The following is a 24313-nucleotide window of genomic DNA, read 5'->3' on the forward strand; positions in this document are numbered from 1 at the left end:
AGTATCAAAACGTACTATTGTTCAAAGCAATTGATGTAATTTTAATATATTTGTTCAGACAATTAGTTGAATGTTAGATGTTCAGTTTCTATTTCTTTAATAATGTTCATTTGTTGAACTTCGCTTTTTATGGATGCTGCCATCTTTGTTTATTCGGATATAATATTTTTAAATACCATCAATACATTGATAAATTAAAAAAAAAAACTAAATATAACTTCAACAAGTTTTATTAATTAATAACTGTCATGGAATATTTATTACACAGGAAGACATTCCATATTAATTTTCACATTTAAAAAACAAATAATAATAATAATAATAATAAAAACGAACACAATTTAATTGTACATTCATTTACATTTTATGTATAGGCAAATTATTGAGATCAATCATTAAAATTTTTGAGCTTCAATCATTTAACTGAATTCTACACTAGATAAAATTATGTCTATGATTTTTTTTGCAAATGTCTAAAATACTAATCACACATATTTAACTAAATAAAAACAGCTTCTGGTGGCTGTTGATACTGCTGTTGTTGCTGTTGAACTTGTTGTTGGTGATAATTGGGCGGAGAATGAATATTTGCCTCGCTCCAGTCCGAGTGAGGGGAGTTGGTCCACTGTGACGGAGACTCGGGGGAGGGATTGTTCATGTAATATCCGCCCATTTGGTTCATCTGGGCGGCGTCAGGAAAATCAAATGACTGTTGGCGATGCTGCTGTTGTTGTTGTTGGTGTTGTGAAGCTCCGCGCAAGGCCGCTAAATGTGTGGGTGATGTTGGCATCATCATCATTCTATTTTTAAGCGGTGAGGTTTGTTGTTGCATCTGAGGTGAAGTTGTGTTGCCACAAGGCGGGGACAGGGTTGTGTTGGACTGTACAGATTGGGGCGGTGACATCATGGCACAATGAGGTGGTGGCGAAAGGTTTTGAGAATCATTTGGCGACATGTGGGCGAATGTCATGCCGACAGGCATGCTTTGTTGACGCTGGTGCGCCGCGCTCATGGCGTAAAATTGAGATTCACTGGTGGTCATGGCCATGTGGTGTTGCTGGGCTAACCCGCTGGCCATGGATTGGTGGCTTGTCATCTTGCCGTTGATAGTGTCGTCATAGCTAGGCGGAGCTTTCTGTGCCAACATCATCATCTCCTGGTGGCGGTGCATCTGCAGCTGGTGGCCGTACATGTCAAATTGGTCCGCCTCGGGCGACATCATCATCATATCATCTGGCTTCTTCCTCTTTACACTAGGCCGCCTATTCTTGGGCAATGTTGCAACTCCGCTCATGTGCATACCCATTCCTGGCGGGGATATCAAACTGTTGGCATCCATAGATTCCATAGGTTTGCGCTTTTTAGGTTTTGGCTTGTTGGGGGTCATATGATCGTTCGTGTGCATGCTAGATTGCATTGATGATTGGGTCATTTGTGGCTGTGGGGCAGGTGGGATGTGCTCTTCTAATAATCTTACTATATCCTCGTGTAATCTTTCTTGTGCAACATCCTTGGGCAATCTATCCATGTGATCCATGATATCTCTGTTGGCACAATGATCCAGCAAAGCCTTAGCAGCCTGGTAGCTACCCTCTCTGCAAGCCAGGAACAATGGGGTTTCGTCTTTCAAGTCTTGTGCATCTCTGTTGGCTCCGTGGGCAAGAAGAGTATTTACAGCATCAACATTATTAACACTGGCAGCCCAGTGAAGAGCAGATTTGCCGCTTTCATCACTAGCATTTATATCAGCCTCGGCTTGAATAAGCTCTTCAACAACACCTTCAATAGCCAATCTTGCAGCCAAAATCAATGGAGTAGTACCGTCAAATGTCTTGGCGTCCAAATTAGTAGCACGATGGCGCAGTAAAATCTGAAACACACCCTGGGCATCAGCAGCAACGGAGGCATGGAGGGGAGTACGTCCAGAGTTATCCTGAGCATTGGCGTCAGCTTTAGCATCCAGCAGCCTTTTTGCATGATCAGCACGGGCATATCTTGCAGCTAAATGTAGCGGAGTTTCACCAGTCTTGTCCATCTGTGCCTGAATGTTTGCTCCCTGGTTGATAAGATCTTGAATAACAGCATTTGATTCAGATTCTTCTTCCTCATTAATATCTCCACTATCAAGACCACCATTGCGGAAAGACGCCAGCATAAGAGGAGTAAGTCCACAAGGTCCACGTACATCGATATCATTAGTCATACGTTCGTTCAGGGTGACTTCAGCCTGGGGCGGAGTCAATGCGCCAAGAATATCAGGATTCTTCACATCGGCAGCGCTAAGATGCTGTTTGGTCCATTGTCTATGGTCATCAAAGTCAGTTTGTCCAGGAGAAGAATCATCCCGTCTGTTCCTCTTGGCGGGTCTTTCTGAAGGATCGTCATCCGACCATCCGTCAGCCATGTAGCGGTCAATATCAAACTGTGACGGATGCTTTGATTGCGGCATACCAAACATTTCCTGGCCGTCTGGGGCTTTCCTATGGCTCTGGCGGATTTGAGAATGTGCAATAAATCCTTCTGGAAACCAAGTGACACCCTTAGCTTTGCCTTTCTTGTTGGAAACTACAACACCAAGAAGAACAAGGACGAGAGCAATCACTAGCACACCAACAATAACTCCAACAGGACTAGTGGACTCCTTGCCTGATGTTTTAGTTTCACCAATCTGAACCACACCCCAGTCATTCTTCAGCTCGTCAGAGTAGGCAGCTGCAATGTAGCTGGCGACATCTTCACTTGTTGAAAAGCATCTTCCTTCACAATTAGTATTATCAACTTCCATGTATACAACAATTGTGGATTCTGCATCGCTGGCAATAAATTCTAGACCAGTCTGGAATGTAGTTGTGCTAGGCTCAGCAATTATTTCATTAGGATCATAAGGATAAACCATAGCGTGACCATTTTCATCATGTTTAACCTTTAGATCAGTTCCAAGCTTCAGAGACAAGAATCTTTCAAACAAAGTCTTGAACTGGTCATGGAATCTTTCAATTGGCATGTTCAAAACAAAGAAAAGAGCTCCGTCGGCAGGATGATGAGTTCTTGACTTGACATCACAATCTCCGCCATCCCAGCCACAAGCAGCTGTGTTGCAACCCTCATCACACTTTCCATTTCTGTAATTCAATGAACAGTACACGTCATATTCAGGCCTGCACTGGGCTATTCCTTCGCCAATTTCACAGTCCCTTCCATCAAACAAACAGGCAGCATTGTTGCACTCCTCATGGCATATGCTATCATTAAAAAGATTGGCGCAAGGAATTCCACCAGAGGTTGCTGTACACCTCTTCCAAGGATTGACTCCCAAATTACAGTCGCCATCATCAAAATTGCAGGCAAGAGTGTTACATACTTCGTCGCAAATCTTGTTACCAGCTTTACTGGCGCAATCAAACTGTTTGCATCTTCTGAGATCTTCTTCATAGTAATGATTTCTCTGGTTGCCGTGTAAGATACTGTCAATAGTGATATCAACGCCACCAACGGAAGATTCATCAAATATTTCGCAGTTCTTGCCTCTGTACTGTACCTTACATCTGCAAGCATAATCACCTGGCCTATCAATACACTGGCCATCATTGCGACATTTGTTGTACATGCACTCGTTTCTGTTGTCAATCTCACAATTAGTTCCGGTTGTGCCTGCTGGACATTCACATTTATATCCATAATTTGTGGAGACACAGGTGCCGCTGTTTAAACAAGGGTTTGTATGGCAGCTGTCACCCTCAAACTCGCATCTGTCGCCGCTGTAGTTTTGCATACAGGTACATTTGAATCCGTGGCTTGTGCTTGAGCATACTCCGCCGTTTTTGCAAGGACTGTCCGCGCAGAAGTTTTGCTGAAGTTCGCAATGCTTACCGCTCCATCCAGGTTTGCAGTTACACCTGTAATCATTGATCAGCTGGTTACAATTTGCTGTGCCAGGTCCATAACAAGGATTTGCCAGACATTCGTTAATATCACCTTCACATCTGGCACCGGTAAAGCCTGGCGGACAACGGCATTCAAACCCGCCAACCTTGTCAACACATGTTCCGCCATTATGGCAAGCTCCGTTGTAACATTCATTTTCGTTGTACTGACACAGTTGGCCGCTGGTTCCCGGCGGGCATGAGCATGAAAATGCGTTAATGAGATCATTGCAAATGCCGCCGTTTCTGCACGGATTTGGTTGACAGTCGTTGATATCATGTTCACACTGATTTCCCATGTAACCAGGCGCACATGTACAAATAAAGTCTGTTCGCATATTTTTACAAGATGCTCCGTTTAAACAAGGATTAGAAGCACATGCATCAGATTCATGCTGGCAGTAGGAGCCCCAGAATCCTTCAACACAGTCACAAGTATGTGAGGTTCCGTCGTTTCTGCAGCGACCGCCGTTTTCACACAAGCCTGAAACTGGTATACCACGCGCATTGGCAGCAATTTCACAGGAGACTTTTTTGACGTCGCAAAGTTTTCCAGTCCATCCCGAGGGACAGTTGCAGTGGTAGCTGGCTCCGTGTTGGACACACCGACCTCCATTCTCGCAGGGACTGCTAGAGCACCAATCAACAAGTTGGCCACAATTGATTCCTGTAAATCCAACTTTGCAATGGCATTTGTAGTAACCGTCCAAATTTTCACAGGTTGCATCATTCTTGCATGGACTGCTGTCACAAGGATTAATTCGGCTCTGGCAGTTAGAACCAATAAATCCTGGCGGGCAATAGCAGGTATAATTGTTGATTCCATCTTGACAGGTGCCACCATTCATACAGGAGCTCAAGGTACAATCGTTATCATTAGTTTCACAGTAGACTCCACTGAAGCCAAGAGGACATGTACAGGTAAAAGAATTCACATAATCTTTGCAAGTTGCGCCATTCTTGCAAGGATTTGAGGCACAATCATCCATGTCAGTTTGACAGTTCTTGCCAGTAAATCCAGGTACACAAAGACAAGTATAATCTCCAGTTCCATCAAAACATGTGCCGCCGTTCAGACACGGTGAATCGGCACAGTCGTCTGTGTTGACAATACAATCTCTTCCCTCAAATCCAGGGGCACAGATACATTCATAGCTTCCTTTGGTGTTAACACATGTGGCGCCATTTTTGCAGGGAGAATGGGGAAAAGCTGTACACTCATTTATATCCTCGTCACAATATCTTCCTTTGAAGCCAATTTGACAAGAGCATGTAAAGTCGCCGTAGTTTCCATATGGACTGCAGATGGCTCCGTTAGCACAAGGTTTAGATGCACAAGGATCAACTTCTAGCTGACAAGTTTCACCGGTATACGGTGGTACACAGATACACTTGAAGCCATTGACGCTGTCGATACAATTACCGCCATTTCCACATGGGTTACGTCGACAATCATCGATATTCTCTTCACAATTCTTGCCGGTGTAGCCAGTAGGACAAGTACACTTGTAGGATCCAAGGAGATCCAGGCAGGTTCCTCCATGTTGACAAGGGTTGGCATCACATTCGTTGGTTTCTTTTTCACAAGTGGCGCCCTCATACCCAGGTGGACAGTGGCAGATAAATCTGGATATTTCATTCTCGCAGGTTCCGCCGTTTTTACAGGGTCGATGGCGGCATTCATCAACGTCGGTCTGGCATCGTTTTCCGTACCAGCCGTGGGGACAGCGACAAATATAATCGTTTACAATATCCGTGCATTCGCCACCGTTTTGACATGGCCGATTCAGACACTCATTTATATCCTCCTCGCAAAGGCGGCCTCTGTAGCCAGCCTGACACTCGCAGCGGAATCCGTTAATCTCGTCCTTGCACTTGCCGTTATTGAGGCATGGATTTGATGAACATTCGTTAACGTTGACTTGGCAGTTTGTTCCATAAGTTCCAGGCAGACAGTGGCACTAAAAAAAATAAATTATTTTATATTCTATTATAACGTTTCCTTTGTATTAATTGTACAATATAAAGGAAAAGTTAAAAAAAAAATATGAATTGGCTGAACTCAACTGACAAAATAACCTTGAATTTAACTTCAAGCAACATAAAAAATAGTTGAATTGGATTTTCTACACCAATGTGCCATGATCTCCTCCGCCCCCCCCCCCCCCAAAAAAAAAAAAAAATATTTTTACCTGGTATCCAGTTCTAGTCTCTTCACAGATACCACCATGCTGGCAAGGATTATAGTCGCACATATCAATCTTGCGGTCACACAGTCTGCCCGCGTACCCGGGGTCACACCGACATGTGAAATCATTAATTCCATCCTGGCACACACCATGCTTGCACAGGTTATCCGCACAATCGTCATAGTTATCCTCGCACCGGGTGCCGTGGAAGCCCAGCGGACAGTCGCAGATAAAACTGTTGAATGAGTCGCGACAGGTGCCGCCGTTATAGCACGAGTTCGTTGAACAGTCGTCAAAGTTGCTTTCGCAATTTTTGCCACCAAATCCGTTGATACATGTGCAGCGGTATCCGTTGATTTCATCTGTGCATATTCCGTTATTTCTACAAGGATTTTGCAAGCATTCATCTCTGTCTCTTTCACAATTGTTGCCCTCAAATCCTAAAAAAATAAAAGTTATTATCTTATACTTAAAAATTATATTTGCATGAACATGATATAAGGACTTAATCAAGGTAGCAAAAATTCCTTAACAATACATTTATGATTCATTACGATACCAAGAAATTACTTTTTGTTGTAGTTTTTTTTTCAGAAAAACAGTAATAGGACAATGGATTAAAGCTTAAATGCACACAAGGGGTTGTAGATTAATCAAATCGTCATAGTTCTTAAAGGAACCCTATAAGAAATGCACTGATCTAACTGCTGAAAGACTGTCACAAGTAGATCCAATACCCAAAATTTGAAACCTTCAGCTTTAATAACAAAAAAGTTGTAGGCATTTTAAAATTACATTTTATATACAATGAAAATTTTGAAAGATTTTCATTGCTCATGTGAAAAATTTGCTGAAGGCTTCAAATTTGGGGTATTGGGTCTACTTGTGGCAGTCTTTCAGCAGTTAAGGCGTTGTATTTCTTACAGGGTTCCTTTATTGCCCTGCTTTAATCTTGCGGATTTTCTTTTTTTCTGTGAATATATTTATGAAATTGAAAAATAAATTAACCCCTAAAAATGGTTTCTTTAATAATACCCCTTTCTTAAAATTTAGATTTAAAGCTTATTTAATTATTCTGGGACCGGAAAGTTAGCAATTTTGACTCCTATAAAAAATACTTTAGACCCCGTAAAGGCTCTTATTACAGTTCAATTTTGTGGGTTGTATAATTGTTATTTCATTTTCAACATACAATACAGGTGGAGAGAGGGGTGTTGGGAAGGGAGGGGGGAAATAAGTAAAAATTAAAAGATAATGAAAAAGAGATGACAGTAGTTCGAAATCTCGGATTTTTTAAAACTTGTTTTGTTCCCCCCCCTTATTTTTGTGCATTAACTGGTGTTTATACAAATGCGCCAATTTCAAATCCCCTACCTAAAATTTTTTCATAATATTTTTTATTAAAACTCAAATTAAAAAGTAGAAAGGCGGTTGACTTATCCCCCTCCCACTTTAATAACACCTAAAGGCTTCTAGGGGGCGTTGCCCCTCGTCTATCTTAAAATAAAAGCTATATCTTGCATTATTTTTTTCAATTAGGTGTTTGAACACGAATTGCATATAGTAAAAATATTTTTCTTTTTTGATTGTTATCCTAATAAGATAAAAGTTATACTTAAAAATTGTTTTAATAGTTATCATTATATTTAGCATTTTTAAAAAAACACCAAAATTTACCAAAATATGCGTATATATTTTGTACTCACTTGCGTCATTTATATTTCAGATTTTATTTACCCGTCATCGAAAAAGAGTAAAGCTAAAAGAGAGGGGACGCAATATACTTATTATTTGTCCACTGTAGTAAGAAAAGGGTGAAATATAACCTATTGAAACGCAAAGAGTAGGGGAAATAAGGCCATAAAAACATAGTAAAGGGGGGGGGGGGGGCGTAGAATAAACATGACAACCAGTAAATTGGGAAGAGGGGGTTGCCTAAACAGCCCCTTGTGTCCGATAGCAAGCGGTTTAGTAGAGCCATGTTTTAAGGTTTATATATTTAAAAAAAAAATTTATTATTTAAAAAAATATAAATTTAAATAAATTCAAAAATGCATTAGATCAAAAAAACGTATAGAATTTTTTGAAATAAATATACAGCCCTGAAAGTTCAAAGTGTGGGAACGAGCAGAAACTATGTAGAGTACCCCCCACTAAATTACACCACCTTCCCCTTTCATTAACCAGACCTAAGCCCCACCCCCTTATTGTCCCCCTTGATAAGGCTTATGGCAGACTCTCAAATAATAAACCTCCTTCCTCTTCAATACCAAAGATAAAATCCCCTTTTTTTCTACCCTTAAACACAAATATTGTCTGACTAAATATTGTATAATATTTTTATCCAGAAAAAAAATATATTTTTATTAGAAAAAAATAATTATCCATAAAGAATAAAAAAATTAAATTTGTATCGCCAAAAAATATTTTTGTAATAAAAAATATAGATCCATCTATAATTTTGAGACAAACAAACAGGTCATTTATCCTCCCCACCGCGCCATGCGCCCCTGACTTGCCATGGCTCAGGCTCAAGCCTATAATTTCCTCATACTATTCCTACCAAACTTAAACCCAATTAGAATTCAACACAGATACATTTAATTGGCCAAATAAACGATCTAGGTTAGCTTGACATAATTTAATGTCACCCCAAAAAAAGTTAAACAAAGAATAATTTATATTATCTGGAAATATCAATATGGAATATTACAAGATGAATGTTTCCTATTTCATGTAAACAAAATAATCAAATTTCAATAACATGTGCAGTAAAAATTATACAATGCATTGCATATTTAATTTTCAATAATTTAGATAAATATATAATTTGATAATTAATATATAATTCAGTTTACTATTATGCATAAAATTGAGATTAATGATTTTAAAAGCTTTTAAAGTTTTAATTCTTATTTTATGTATTCAACAAAAAAATATGTACATCCAATAATAGCGAAGCTAAAAAAATGATAAAATCTAGGATGTATTTCAGTTAATTTAAATACTTTTTAAAACTTTTTTTTCAACCAACTCGCAAATCTGGGAGCGAAGCTTCTCTACACAAAAAAAAGTTGTTTACCTGGCATGCACAAGCATTCATATTCTCCACGCTTGTCAATACAAGTTCCCTGGTTCTGGCAAGGATTACTTTCACATTCGTTGATGTTCTCCTCGCATCTTGCTCCAGTAAAACCCTAGACACAAAATAGTTTTTTTACGATTTTTAAAAGCAAGGATTTTCAGAACTTGGGTCCGCACGTGACAGATAGGTTTTAGGCATGATAGAATTGTTTTATTAATTTAAAACTTGTCATAATGATTTCTGCAATAGTTTGGTACGATTTGGCGTGATTACTACAAGGTTCAATGTTATAATCAAGCTCTTAAAATTTAAGTCCTTTCACAGTATCCTATGTTTAATTTTGCCACTTATATGAGTTTTTCTTAAGATAAAATACCCTTTTCTGGTTACATATACAATATATGTTTTGATTTCTAAAAGCCTAAAAGAAAGGGCACATTTTAAAGATTAAATCCTATTGTTTTTGTCATGTGAGCATAAAAACCTTTATCAGGTGAATGTTTTCTCTTCAGATATATTCACAATGGTCCACAGCAAAAAAAAAATGGAAAATATTTTTTTAAATACCAAAAATAACCCCAAAATGATCATATTAATTATCAATCATGAAAAGTAAATTACGTTCAGTTATAGCAAATCATACCAACCATTTATGCGGCCCTTGGTTGAAGTAGCTGGGTTATAATAAAAAAAAAACATGAAAAATATGTCCACTTGTAACCCAGGGTGAATATATCGAGATGACAAGACTAAGATCTTATCGAGATCATGATAAATTGAGATTTTTCACAACAGAACAATCTACTCTAAATTGACATGTACCAGGAGTATTAACATTCAGACATCATTAATTCGGGTGTAATTCTTGATTTGGTTATTATCGGATTAATAAAAAATGATCTATAAACATTCATTCTTATAATCTACTTAAGTTGAAATCTAATATGCATTCCTATCTTATCAAATATATTAATATGGATTTGTATGAAATCATTGATGTGAAACTACTTTTGATTTTGATAGGTTTTCGACTTACCTTTTTACAGCTGCACTTGAAGGATCCAACTGTGTTGACACAAGTACCTCCATGTTCACAAGGAGAACCTTGAGCACACTCATCAATATCCTGAGCACAATTTGTTCCATTGAAACCTGGCAGACAAGTACAGGTATGGCGACCGTCAACAGGATTTGTATCGCATCTGGCCCCTGGACAAGGATTGCTGGCACATGCATCATCTAGATGGCAAAGAAGGCCCGTCTTTCCAGGTGGACATATGCAATCGTATCCACCGACAAGATCAACACAGGTGCCGCCGTGCATACACGGCTCATCAACACAATCGTCCTTGTTTGTCTCGCAGTTGTTGCCAATATAGCCGTTGACACAGATACACTCGTATCCACCCTCTGTATTTTGACAGGTGCCATGGTTCTGGCAGGGATTGTTTCTTATACACTCGTCCACGTCCTGGCTGCAGTACCTGCCCTCCCAGTTGACCGGACATTCGCAGGAATACGTGTTAATTCCATCAATACAGGTGGACCCGTGCTGACATAAGTTACCAGGGCAGTCGTCAATATTCTTCTCGCAGTTGTATCCTTCGAATCCTAGAAAAAATAATCTTGTTATTTATTAAAATAATACTTAAGGTATTTCTTTTTCATTGGACAAGTGAAATAAAAAGATGACTAAGTAATTTCTATTTTGTGTCCCTCTAACAAAGGACAATAATAATAATCAATCCAAAAACTAATAATAAATGATAAGGATTAGAGTTATGAGATAAGGAGACACATTTTTGTTTGCCCATTTTGAACCCGTCAATCAAGTAAAACTTAACACAGATAGTTACACAGAGTTAGAGGGAGAATGATAATAAGATGGACATTGAATGCCGATGGCAATTATGACTTGCAAATGGAAAAATAATGCATGAACTGATAAATGAGGAACCACTATCTCTAGCATACATTACTAATCTTATGAAAATCCATTAAACTGGAAATTGAAGCAAATTCCTGGCTGTCTGTCTGACCAATTTCAATCTCTTAAAACCATGAACATACACACACGCACATAAGCAGGAGAAACAACAGGGGCAGTAAAATGAGGATAAAGGAGGGGGGAGGTAGGGGTAAAAACTGTGGAATCATAAAAACAAGGTGAAGGAAGAGAGAAGCCCTGGTGGGGGATGGAGAGGGGTGCTGTGTAGTGGCAGGATGGTAGCGGACACACGAATAAATATTCTACAAAATTTGAACATGGTACATATGAATGAAATGTATATATTTCGAGTTTTTCAAATACATGATTTGCTCAGAAATGAAAATACCAAACCAAAAAAGTGGGAAAAGTACTAGTTGAAAGTTCTAAGATAGGGAGGAGTAGGTTGCGCTTAAAATCCGTAAAGGTGTGAGTTTTAAGGCTTAAAAATAGTAGTAGAACGATAATATTCACCAAATATACGTATTTCTTATTGAAAAGAACTATAGACCATTTTTCTTATAATTTTTATCGTTCTACTACTGTTTGAACTAGAAAAACACAACCTTTACGGATTTTACCCGCAACCTACGTTTCCCTTTATTATTCAATAATCCAATCCCCAAATCTAAAAGCAATTAAAATGAATCCAAATTAAAGGCATTTTTATACTATATTTAAGAATACTTATTTCTGTCCCTGAATGGTAGTAATGGTGGACAACAAAGTTATCTTCCCACGATCCGAAGCATGAAGAACAAGAGTAGAGAGTGCAAAGGAGAGAGAGTTAAACGGGATTAACTCAAAAATTGTGCTACCATTTTTTCAACATAAAAAAATACAATCTGAAGATATTGAATTGATATAAATTTTCAAATTCTAGTGAAAGCAAAATTTATAATTTATAAATATGATTTTTTGTATATTATTTTTAAAACTTGTATTCGCGAAATTTAAGTTTAACCGTTTGGTGGCTTTAATATTGCATCCGGCCAGGTTAATATGTGTTGCAAACAAATAAACAACATTACAGACAACCATCCACAAACCCTTTTAAACCATTTGTCAGGTTACAAACTTACTTGCTTATCATTCTTATACACCAAGACATATAATTTTATTTGGTAGCTAAGCAATTTTTATTTTTATTTGCTAATATGGTCTGTACACTGTACACAAATACATCAGATTAAACTTAAGCTATTTTAAATTTAGTTTAATTAATATATAAAAAGGTCATGCTGATTTTTTAATAGAAATATCATAATCCTTTATAATCAAACAAAATTGATGTTGCGAGTAGAAAGAATTGATCCATTGTTTTCAAATATTGAAATTCAATAGGAATTTGGACAATCAGTATTTTCAATTCAATTCAACCCCCTCCCCCTAATAAAATGAATCTCCTCCCCTTCCTTTCCTTAATCCTTTCTTTGATAATTTGTGTCTTCTTTTACGCCCAGATGTTTGTCCCCCCCCCCCAAACCCCATTTCTTGTAGAAGTAATAATTAGAGATACAAAAGACTTATCAATGTCACTGCAAAATAACAAGAGAGGCCATTATTTTTATATATTGTTACGTTATTAAAATCAAACTTCCAATTCAACTTTAACATCTTTGAAAGATATTTAATATTCAAAAAAATGTTTCAACTCTTTAATCAATTTTTCTTTCTATTAAATTTTGTTGTATTATTTTACAACCCCATTTGAAAGGATTGATAAGGTTGGAGAAAAGATTTTGGCTGGGTGGGGAGAGGGGGGGGGGGGTCAAATTAGACAGGAGTAGATAATGTACGGAGAGGTCGCGGGGGTCAAATTACATTTCTAAACATAAAATCATCTGGTCATAATTAACATCTACCGAAAATAGACATGCCTGTACTAACATAGAATAAGATTGTTTTACATGACATGTTTGTGTTATATTCTTTATAATATTAAAATAACAATACTTTAAATATTTCAATACGAAATTCTTTTTTAAAAATTTACGTAAAGGAATGGAATTTCCTGGAGGGAAATGAGTAAACTAGTTGGTAGATTTTAAAACAACAGGTTACTGAGATAAATAACTAGGCTGATAGATAGATAGATAGGTAACCGCATGACACATTAGCGCCTAACCGAGCTGAAACAAAGAAATGGGGACGGGGGGATGGTAGCCCTAGGGTTCAAATTTAAGCAACCGATTAATTTATGCAGAAATTTTGTGTGGGTTATTTACTAACACAAACAAGGTTAAGCAATTGCACTGGTGAAACTATTCATTCAGGCATTAAACAACTAAGGTACGTCTACATAATATATTAATTATTAACTCTACTATTTCACCAGTATCCATTTGTATATCTGACTGATTTTTAAAATACCATTCTCCCCCAAAATGTTGAATTATCTGTCGGTGAGTTCTTGTCGGTAATCATGCAATGTTGTCCCTTTTGGCGAAAAAAGCCAGTTTTAACCAAAAATCTAAGCTCACAAAAACTTGGCAAAAATTTGACCCATACATATTTGATTTTAGAGATAGATTTGAAAGGGTAAGATACAGAACAGGCACAAAAAAGCACAAGTTTTTAAAATATTAATTGATTAACATTCAAGAGGAGCAGCCTATTAACACAACAGACCAATAAAAGTAAATACGAAATAATTCTTTAAGGAAGATTATTCAATTTATAAAACAAAATTTGATGGTAAATATTAACTATAAAGATGTATAAGCATGATTTAATAGATTTTATCAATTAAGCACTCTATAACTAAAAAGTCGTTTTATCTAACTAACGGACTTAAGGAGATATCATAGTAATTTAATATCTCTGCTACAAAAACCAAATTCTACCTGAATGGCAATCACAGGTATAGTTGTAGAGGCCAACAGAATTGCAGAGTCCATTATTCTCGCACGGGTTAGGGTCACAAGGTATGTAGGGCTTCTCACAGTTTCTACCAGTATACCCTTGCTGACATTCGCACCTTGAATTAATATTTTTTATTATTCAAGTATTTCTAATAAATTGTGAAGCTTTTTATAGTGCCTATAAAAATGACTTTATTCTGGCCTGCCATTATGCCATAGGTAATATAGTCTGCTTATCTGCATATCATTTATATTGTATAACGTCATTTTTTTATAGGCACTATAAAGAGCTTCATAGAATGTATTACGCTTTTGTTGACTAACAAAGTGATTTTTTTACCCGCGTTCTCATGTTTTTTTCTTAAACTTGACATAAAATTTAAAATTTCCTAAAGACAGAGGGATAAAATAGGTAGAGCACATGCTAAATAAATCCATAGACAAATAGAGATAAGAGGATTAATTTCTTAAAGCACAATTTCACTATCTTTACATGTTTCATTATCATACATTTCGTTAACTATTTTGAAATAAAATTTTGTACCGTAAGAGAAAAACTTACTTGTAGCTTCCATACATATTAATACAACGTCCATGCACACAAGGATTATTGTCAAACTGGCTGTGGCATTCGTTCACGTCCAGGTTGCAGTCAGGTCCGTTGAATCCAGGTTTACAGGCGCATCTGTAGCCGTTCCGCAGGGAGGTACACGTAGCTCCGTTCCTGCAGGGCTGGCTGGAACAGTTGTCACGCTCTTCGCAGGTAGGACCTATAATTTGAAAATGGTTAAAATTCTTTAAAGAAGTATATCAGAATAGACCCCCCTTCATCCAAAAGGAAATACAAGGGTAATTTTATTGACTAGCAACACAGCATTAAATATCATTTCTTAATTTTAATTCTTTGCAGTTGTTATCAAAATCATTTTAAGAGTAAGACAATTTTTTCACATTAAAATGTTATAGACTTAACTTTTTAATAACAAAAAGCATAAGGCTCACCTGCTTCCAATTAAGACCCCCTAAGTATATTTAAATATCATAATGTTAGTTAATTCTTGAATAATTTTTTTACCTTTCCATCCAGTAGGGCAGCTACAGGTGTATCTATCCAAGGAGGAAAGATGACAACTGCCTCCATTTCTGCAGGGGCTTGTGTCACAAACATTTTCTACGCGGATCTCACACAAGGAGGCCTTGAAGCCCACCGGACATGTACACTAAGATTAATATTTGTTAGTCTTGCATTATTCTTAGAGATCATACAAATGGAACAAATCAAAACAAAAAATATTGAAAATGAAAACACAAAGGGACTTCAATTATACATTATTATCACAAAAAGTACTCGGTTTAAAGTAGGTAGTACAATTTCAATTTGAAAGCTGAGCATTATTACGTCGTAAAGACTTGAATTATATAAATTTTAGAAGCTTTTCCATTAATATTTCGAAATAAAATTCAAATGTTAAATTAAAAATGTTTTTACCTGAAATTTCGGCGGCTGGTTACCGCCGGGAAATACAACGTTACATGTTCCGCCGTTCAAACATTTGTTTTCTCCGGTTGTACAGGGGTTTTTATGCTCGCAGAATTCACCAACAAATCCGGCAGGGCAACTAAAAAAAAATAACTTTATTTTTTCATGCGTTGTGCATTTGTAAAGCTTCCCCAAAAAGTAAGTGCTCAAATGTAGTTAAAGCAGCAAGAACAAAAAGGAACTCTAATCTGAAGTGTCCGTTAAGATCTTATTAACCACTATTTTTCTATTTAGGGTAGGTTAACAAAAGTCCGTAAATGTCTTTAAGCCTATTCAATACAAAGCTTTTTGATTCTAGAGGCGCATCCACTAATGTTATATATAATAAATTCTATTAAAGCCAAAGAAATTGAAAGTTTCCATTTAAACATAAAACCGTTGGAAGGAAACAATAATAGCAACTACATATCTATATAGTGCATCTGCCCCTCTATGCTGTATTATGTGATAGGACTTGTAAGGGAATTTAAACCTCCCGCCACGCTCAACTGATCAGCTGATTTCCTTTCTTAATACTATGTTAACATTGGAATCTTAATAAATTTTTAAAAGGAAAAAGGCTTTTTTAATAATAAAAGGTTTTAAAATTTTAGCGTATAATTAATGTAATAGTAATTTTAAAGCTATTTAATCAACCTAGATTATTTATAGAAAACAGTATTTCAATTAATAATCCCCTGTTAAAGTTTTGTGTCGTTATGCCAAGATAAATTTTTTTTTGTAATATAATGTTTCTTGATGTCAATGTAAATGATATCTTTATAGTGTGTAAGCTGTAAAAAAATGTAAATCATTCCAAAAGAAGTTTAAATTATTTATGTGTTAATTTAATGCATTTAGGTTTAATTTGGGCGTGAGTGTGAGACATAAGTTTTATTTGCGGGTGTAACAATAAGACAAAATTGAAATATAAATGTGGAACATCGTGCAAGAGAAAATTACAAGCTCCGTGACTTGGTAAAATATGAATGGAATATAGAAATCATCCAGTACAATACACACAAACATACAACTACTTATACTTATCATTCAATAACAAAATTATCCTACTGATTTATATTTCAATTTGATAACAATAACAAAAGTTATAATTGATTAACGTAACATTAAGAAGAATAATTAAACATGTACTTTTAACTTTAAAGGTATGTTTAAACAAGCAATAAATAATTCATGTTTGTTAAGTAATAACTAATATGAATAACTAACCAAAATCCGTCCATAAAACAGCAAGTATAATCAACATACGTTTAAGAAACTAATTTTTGCATGCAGATAGTTACTACTCATGTAGTTGCTGCGCTACTAACAAACGAAAGGACGGACAGACAAGCAAACAAATATCGTTTTACTTCGTATTATATATGTACATATGTACACCTAAATTATTCAAACCTTTAAATGTTAGTGCAGTGGTTTAAGTACCATAAAAGAAACCATCAAAATTGCCCCAGGCCCAATAAGAGGTCAACATTGAAGTATTTAAATACACTGAAGTATTATTACATATAATACGTAAATATAAATGAAAATGAGATGTAATGTTGAGTTTATGTTTTGTAAGTTTAACACATTGGCAGATATATAATATATATTTTCAGTAAAATCATTTTTAAGTCAACTAACAAGATTTTTTAAACGCAATTTAGTGTTAACGAATGGACGTGTTTTTCCTAATTATGTAGTACCCATCCTTTTTTGTAATCTAAAAACATATTATTCTTGTTTCCTTAAAATTACATATCATACTTATTAATACAAAGGACCATGCGATTATTTAACAAAAAATGTCTTTTAAAAATTTACTGTTGCTTGGCACGACGCCTTTTTACACACACCAACACGCGCACAATTAGACTTTAAGGTTGCCTGAACTCCGTGAGAAAAAAGGTTGGCTGACTAGAACACAAATCTAATTCACTACTTGGAGAAATAATTAGACAATTCTTTATTTGAATCAATCAAGCGTTATATCAATATGTTTAACTATATATAAATATACATAGGTATATGAGAAACGAAATTTTTTAACTTTCCAACTTGTTGAAGCTTTAAATTAAAATTAATTAATGCTTTTTTTTGTAAGGAGCAGGAATCTAAGGAACAAAACGATGGACAATAAAAGGATTGTATACTCGAAATATGATAAACAAAATTAGATTTAAGTAATTTTAAAATATTTTGGATACTGCTCATTTTGTATGACCAAATCAAGTTTTTAATCCAAAGAATGAGATAAAGTGTATTAAAACTTTAGGGAATAGTGTTATTTACATTCCAATAAAAAGGATATGGCAACTAAAAGTTTAGTACCTTGGATATTTCAGTCTCGATCTTAAATTGTGCTTAAGAAACGTTTTTAACTTACTTTACCAATCTCTTGTCATTTTGAACACGAACATATGAGCAAAGTAATTTTATGTAATTATGAATTCAATAAACATATTGATTTTAATAAAAAAAATGGCATTGAATATTCAATTTTGGGACAGCTGGCAAAATAAGTTGAAATAATTCCCCAGGGAGGGTAGATATCTGTGGGAAGGCAGCATATTACACTTTCACACTGCAATGGTCACTATGGACTCACTGAGGACAAAATTTTGAATTGAAATAGTCATTGAAACAAAAAAGTCATAAAAGCACAATTAAATCTAAAGATTTTTTCAAGCAAATCCGTTCATTAAATTCTTTGTTCGAGACAAGAAGTTATAAGTTTAGTTTAAATTCCAGAAGAACAGCTATAGAAAATTAAACATATTAAAAAACTTTATGGTTCGGGTTTTAACTTGGTTTGTGACTTATAATTAAATTCATCATTACATAAACCTCGATGTAGATAAAAGTTTTTCTGTTTTATTTTTATATTTTGGTCGTTTTTTGTCCCATTGTGATTATTTTATTTTGAGATGCTCATATTTTCAACATGCGTTGTTAATGACATACAGAAGCAAATTACCCCCCACCAATTTTTAATAATGCGTAACAAATATTTATGTATTTTGTTGATACAAGTGGCATATTATTTCAATCAACGAATATTAAAAGGATCATGACAAATATTGTAACTAACAGGAATCATCAGGCCAAGGTTCAATTCGATAGAGCTATTCTAATTTGCATAAATAAACTATCAGAGATATTCGTTGCGAACCTACGGAACAACCCTTATGATGGAAAAGCTTCGCTTAAAGGAAGGCATCCCATTTGCATAAATCATGAAGTATGACATTTCAAACATTCTAACAAGAAAAAATATATTTATATAAAATAAACCTAACCTAAGCTGTGTCACCAAAAATAAAATTAAAAACTTACTCGCAATATGATTTTCCATAAGGATCGGTTTTACACACAGCACCGTGTTCGCATCTATTTGGATAGCAGCTCCGTAAACCTGAAAATAGTGAAACGTCAACTTACCATAAAGATATATAAATCTGCATATTAAATTAGGATTTCCAATGAGAAATTGGAAATAGGAAGTTTCAATGTTGCATAAAAATAGAAAAGAATACTCATATAATTTAGTAATATAAGTATCGTTGACCAAATAAATAGGCATTTAATATTTGTTCGGCAATTTTGGGATTTTACCTTATCAAAATTTATTTAGGGTTATTATAATATTTCTTGTAATATCATTGACTGACCGTCAATGATAATACCTAGCGATTAAATGATAAAAAAAAAGAATTAATCCAATAATTTCTATAAATAAACAGAATATTTTCTATACATTAGAGCCAGTTTTATAAAGCTTCATACAAGTACATGAAACTATTAAATAATGTACTAATTTAACCTAACAGAACAATGGTCTTTAATTACTTTGTACCTATATTGTTTTATTTAATGAAATAAAAATTCTAAAAACAACAGATTAGAGCCGGTTTGTATCCATGGAAATCAATTCGGAAATGGAGCCGTAATTGAATAATAATGGATGGTTGTCTGCAGATACAAGAATTATACGATTGATAGGAACAAAAAGGGAAAGTTCTATGGTTTCATTGCTTTTTGAACATGAATAAATGGCTTTTTTACAGAATAAGAATAAAAAACTGTTGTACCTGACGTAACAGAAGCAAATAAAAGGACGCCTAAGGCAATCCTTGCTACAGACAACATTGTGTATTATTTTATTTTCTTCTCACTTCATTTTATTCATATATTTATGTGAGTTATCACTATTTTCATGTTAATTCTAATTGTATCACCTATTATATATATATTAAGTAATAATATTCTTTTTCTTGTATTTACACTATCTTTAACCACGCTCAGTTAGCTTGTTTCACTCAAACTGGTTAGTTTACTACAAAACTAAGGGGTGGGGGTGAATGGGGGGATGCAATTGTTTAGGGTTGAGTAGTAAGCTTGAAGGGGTGATAGCATAGCTGCAGGTAGACCAATAAGGGGATGGGACAATGGCACTTGGGGGGAAGGGATGTAAACATTAAAAGCGTCGCAGTACAAAATATTTCGTGGTGGCTTGGGTCTGTTCCTCTGATTCTTGTATAATCTTTCTACCTCCCTGGATCTAATACACAGGATAATATGTCGGCCCAGCTTACAGGATTTTGTTTGGTTGTAGGCAGAACAGAAGCGGCTACCCAGCCAGGCCTGTACAAAAATAAATGAAAAATATAAAGCTTTCTTTCCTTCCTTCCCAAACCTAACTAACCTCCCCCTATTCTATTTTCTACCTCCTAAATTTCATGTGGGTTAATGTACTACGTCCGCTCAAAAAAAAAACGGTGCCTAACTTCACCCCCTTCCTTGCCTTTTATGTACAGCTACTTTGTCAACTAATTTCAACAGTAAATTAATCTATTTTAGCTAAATTTAATTTGAACATTACAAATCAAAAAATAAAAAGTCACATAATATATTTATCGAAGGCTTTGTCCATATTTTTTTTTACATTGACTAAAATAAAAAAAAATATTTTTAGTAGGTTTCTATGAACAACATCCATTAATTTCTTCGCTTGTAGCATGGGTTAGGTACTGTAGGGCATTTATTTGGGCAACCAAATTTCGTCTATATTAGAAGTGCGAATAATAGACTCTTAATCTCTACGTTTTATAAAGAAAAACTGTCATATTTTCTTTTACAAATGCATAAATAATTTCATTGGTAAAGAATTTATTTGTGAAATTGTGCCTCTTATTCAAAACTCTAATGGGACTAGAAGGGGGAGAAAAATGGGGAAAGGAGGTAAATTAGGGAACAACAATTAGGGGTCGAAAATTGGAAAGGGGAAATATTACGAATACTCGGGGAGGGAGAAACTAGGGGGTGTGGGGGGTGGATGTCTTCCCCAAAAGTACTTTATACCTTTCCCATTCCTTTGTACACCCCCAAAACTTATTTAAAAGAAAATAGGGTGTTTGTTTGAGAATGCCAACGCTAAATTTCGGCTAACAGAAACAGAATGTATATAGAATATACGTGGATATTATGACAGGGGGAAAATTGACGCCAATTTAGTGCTAACATGGATATCATTCATTGACAATTTCGTTTATCATTTAGGAGGGGATGGGTAGATATACCACACTTTTCTGGGATCTTGCCAGATCAAGTATCAACTGTGGGGAATACCAAAGGATGACTCCATGCAAAATTTGAGCCGGATCCGGCCAAAACCGGCCGGGATTTTTATAAAAAAACGGTTTTTTCCGGTTTTTAGGGGGTATCTTTAAATCAAGCCCCCTCCTGGGTACGCCCCAATGATGATTTTTGCTTTAAGGTCTGATCTGAATTCCTCAACACTGGATATGACCCCTAGAGTTGAAAAAATGGTTAAAATCCGGTCTTTTGACCGGTTTCCGGCCATTTCCGGCCCCAAAAAAAAAAATTTTAAATCAAAATTTCATCTAAAATTTAAAAAAAAATGCTTTAAATTACATTTTTCATTAATAATTTTTCAAAAACCAAAAACCCTAGGTAATGAAGATAATTTTAGCAACTTAAAATGTGAAAAAAGGTTGAAAATTGACAAACTTGTGTCAATTTGAAAAATGTTGGTAAATCTAAAAAATTTAACGGATTTATACATACATTAGAATTTAGGTTGACTATGGTCTTTAAGACACGCCATATCCAATAAAATTGCAATGAGAAGGTCTAAATGTTTTTCTGAACCAAAATTCTACATACCCTGGCGGTTCCAGGGATATATCATTAAGGCTGTACGGCTGGCCAGAAAGCTTTTAACAGGTGGCCGACTAAAAGCCGGATTTGATAGTTATCAACCGTAAAAAGTAGCGATTTTCGATTTTTTGGCCAAAACTCATGCAGGGAGTTGTTTTTTGGGATTGACACACAAAAGCAAGTTTGTACAACTTTTTGGGGCAGACTTTTTTTTACATACGCATTATCTGCCACAGGTGAACCGTTTGGCCGATACGCGCCGCCAAAGGCACGATTTTTGATGATTTTTCAAAAAATCTTGGTTTTTTGCCCCTTTAGGGGATGACGGAGCCGATTTAGCGACTTAGGACACTTCTTCATTAATGTTCAACTTTTTGAGGCGGACATTTCTTTACTTATGTATCATTCACCTCTGGCGGACCGTTTGGCCGTCATTCGTCGCCGAAATCGCAATTTTCGGCGATTTTGCCGTTCACGAGGTTTTAACGACCATTTTTGAGGGGAAGGAGTCATCCAATCAAGATAGCTCTGAAATACTTTTCATTTGCAAATTAAATTGGCTACATTTCATGTGAAGTAAATTTTTTTGTGCGTACAACCGTTTTTGTTCCAGTTGAAATTTTAAAAAAAGGAAAACAATTACTAATTACACCAACCCCATGAAATGTATTTCCCCCCCACAAGAAACAAGTTTGGGTGAAATAATTTTTTAAGACGCAGGCTTCAAATTATCTTATTATTGATTATAACACTATAATTATGAATTATATTATCATACCATATTAATGCATAATAATTATGATTATCTTATTATTATTATTCAGTTATAGTATTATAAGTATTAATTATCATATAATATATCCTATTACAAATCAATCAATAAAATATATTACATAACCTATTTTAAATCTATCAATAATAACTCATATTAATTATCATTATCTTTTTATTACTTATTATTTATGATTTTATCATTATTAATCATATAAAATATCCTATTACTAATTGATCAATACTTATTCATATTGTTATAATTTTTTTTTTATAATGTAGTAACTATCACCATTTCTAAATTACTTTATTTGATTATCAATTGAACTACCTAACCTAATACATATATTATAGTAATTTTTATTACTTTTTAGTTTATAAATAATTGCTAGAGATGAATAATAAGTATTCAGATTTACAAAGTAATAATCATTAGAGATTAATCAGATAATTAAAAGATAAATTAAAAATTACCAAGTAGTAAATATCAGTGATTGAAATGTGCAATTAATTATCAAAATTATGATGTACTAACAATTAGTGTTTAATTAGTTTTAAAATTACAAGAAAAAAATAATTATAATTAAAAAGTAATAATTTTTAAATTTCAACTGGAACAAAAACGGTTGGACGCACAAAAAAATTTACTTCACATGAAATGTAGCCAATTTAATTTGCAAATGAAAAGTACTTCAGAGTTATATTGATTGGATGACTCCTTCCCCTCAAAAATGGTCGTTAAAACCTCGTGAACGGCAAAATCGCCGAAAATCGCGATTTTGGCGGCAAATAACGGCCAAACGGTTCACCTGTGGCGGATACTGCGTATGTAAAAAAAAGTCTGCCCAAAAAAGTTGTACAAACTTGCTTTTGTGTGTCAATCCCAAAAAACAACTCCCTGCATGAGTTTTGGCCAAAAAAACGAAAATCGCTACTTTTTACGGTTGATAACTATCAAATCCGGCTTTTAGTCGGCCACCTGTTAAAAGCTTTCTGGCCAGCCGTACAGCCTTAATGATATATCCCTGGAACCGCCAGGGTATGTAGAATTTTGGTTCAGAAAAACATTTAGACCTTCTCATTGCAATTTTATTGGATATGGCGTGTCTTAAAGACCATAGTCAACCTAAATTCTAATGTATGTATAAATCCGTCAAATTTTTAAGATTTACCAACATTTTTCAAATTGACACAAGTTTGTCAATTTTCAACCTTTTTTCACATTTTAAGTTGCTAAAATTATCTTCATTACCTAGGGTTTTTGGTTTTTGAAAAATTATTAATGAAAAATGTAATTTAAAGCATTTTTTTTTTAATTTTAGATGAAATTTTGATTTTTAAATTTTTTTTTTGGGCCGGAAATGGCCGGAAACCGGTCAAAAGACCGGATTTTAACCATTTTTTCAACTCTAGGGGTCATATCCAGTGTTGAGGAATTCAGATCAGACCTTAAAGCAAAAATCATCATTGGGGCGTACCCAGTAGGGGGCTTGATTTACAGATACCCCCTAAAAACCGGAAAAAAACGGTTTTTTATAAAAATCCCGGCCGGTTTTGGCCGGATCCGGCTCAAATTTTGCATGGAGTCATCCTTTGGTATTCCCCACAGTTGATACTTGATCTGGCAAGATCCCAGAAAAGTGTGGTATATCTAGGGATGGGGTAATGGAGGTGGATCGTAATTTTAGCCAGCGACAAGTTTCACTTTATTAAGGTACATAATAATTTTGTATTAAAATATCATTTTAAAATAATATAGGGAGGTACACATTTATATTTTTTTAAATATCAG

The 24313-nt window shown here is 35.1% G+C and overlaps 1 protein-coding gene across 1 annotated transcript; it reads right to left on the reverse strand.

Moving 5' to 3' along the window:
* Window positions 1–214: 214 nt before the first annotated feature.
* On the reverse strand, window positions 215–20088 carry N (neurogenic locus Notch protein). Its single transcript, XM_080156346.1, has 10 exons — window positions 19662–20088; window positions 18907–18985; window positions 15538–15667; window positions 15124–15268; window positions 14611–14818; window positions 14031–14164; window positions 10234–10808; window positions 9195–9309; window positions 6116–6552; window positions 215–5884 (listed from the first exon to the last, which is right to left on the reverse strand). Exons 1-10 carry the CDS (start codon window positions 19717–19719, stop codon window positions 500–502), a joined length of 7266 nt encoding a protein of 2421 aa, XP_080012472.1. The 5' UTR covers window positions 19720–20088; the 3' UTR covers window positions 215–499.
* Window positions 20089–24313: the final 4225 nt, after the last annotated feature.

The sequence above is a fragment of the Acartia tonsa genome, chromosome 4, assembly GCF_053477335.1.
Source record: "Acartia tonsa isolate MP-2025a chromosome 4, ASM5347733v1, whole genome shotgun sequence".
NCBI classification, from domain to species: domain Eukaryota; kingdom Metazoa; phylum Arthropoda; class Copepoda; order Calanoida; family Acartiidae; genus Acartia; species Acartia tonsa.

Coding starts and splice junctions, on each gene's coding strand:
- N (XM_080156346.1), bottom strand. CDS start 19,719: ATGTTGTCTGTAGCAAGGATTGCCTTAGGCGTCCTTTTATTTGCTTCT. Junction 15,668..18,906: donor TATGGAAAATCATATTGCGA/GTAAGTTTTTAA, acceptor ATTTTTTTTTAG/TTGCCCTGCCGGATTTGTTG. Junction 14,165..14,610: donor AATATGTATGGAAGCTACAA/GTAAGTTTTTCT, acceptor TATTAATTCAAG/GTGCGAATGTCAGCAAGGGT.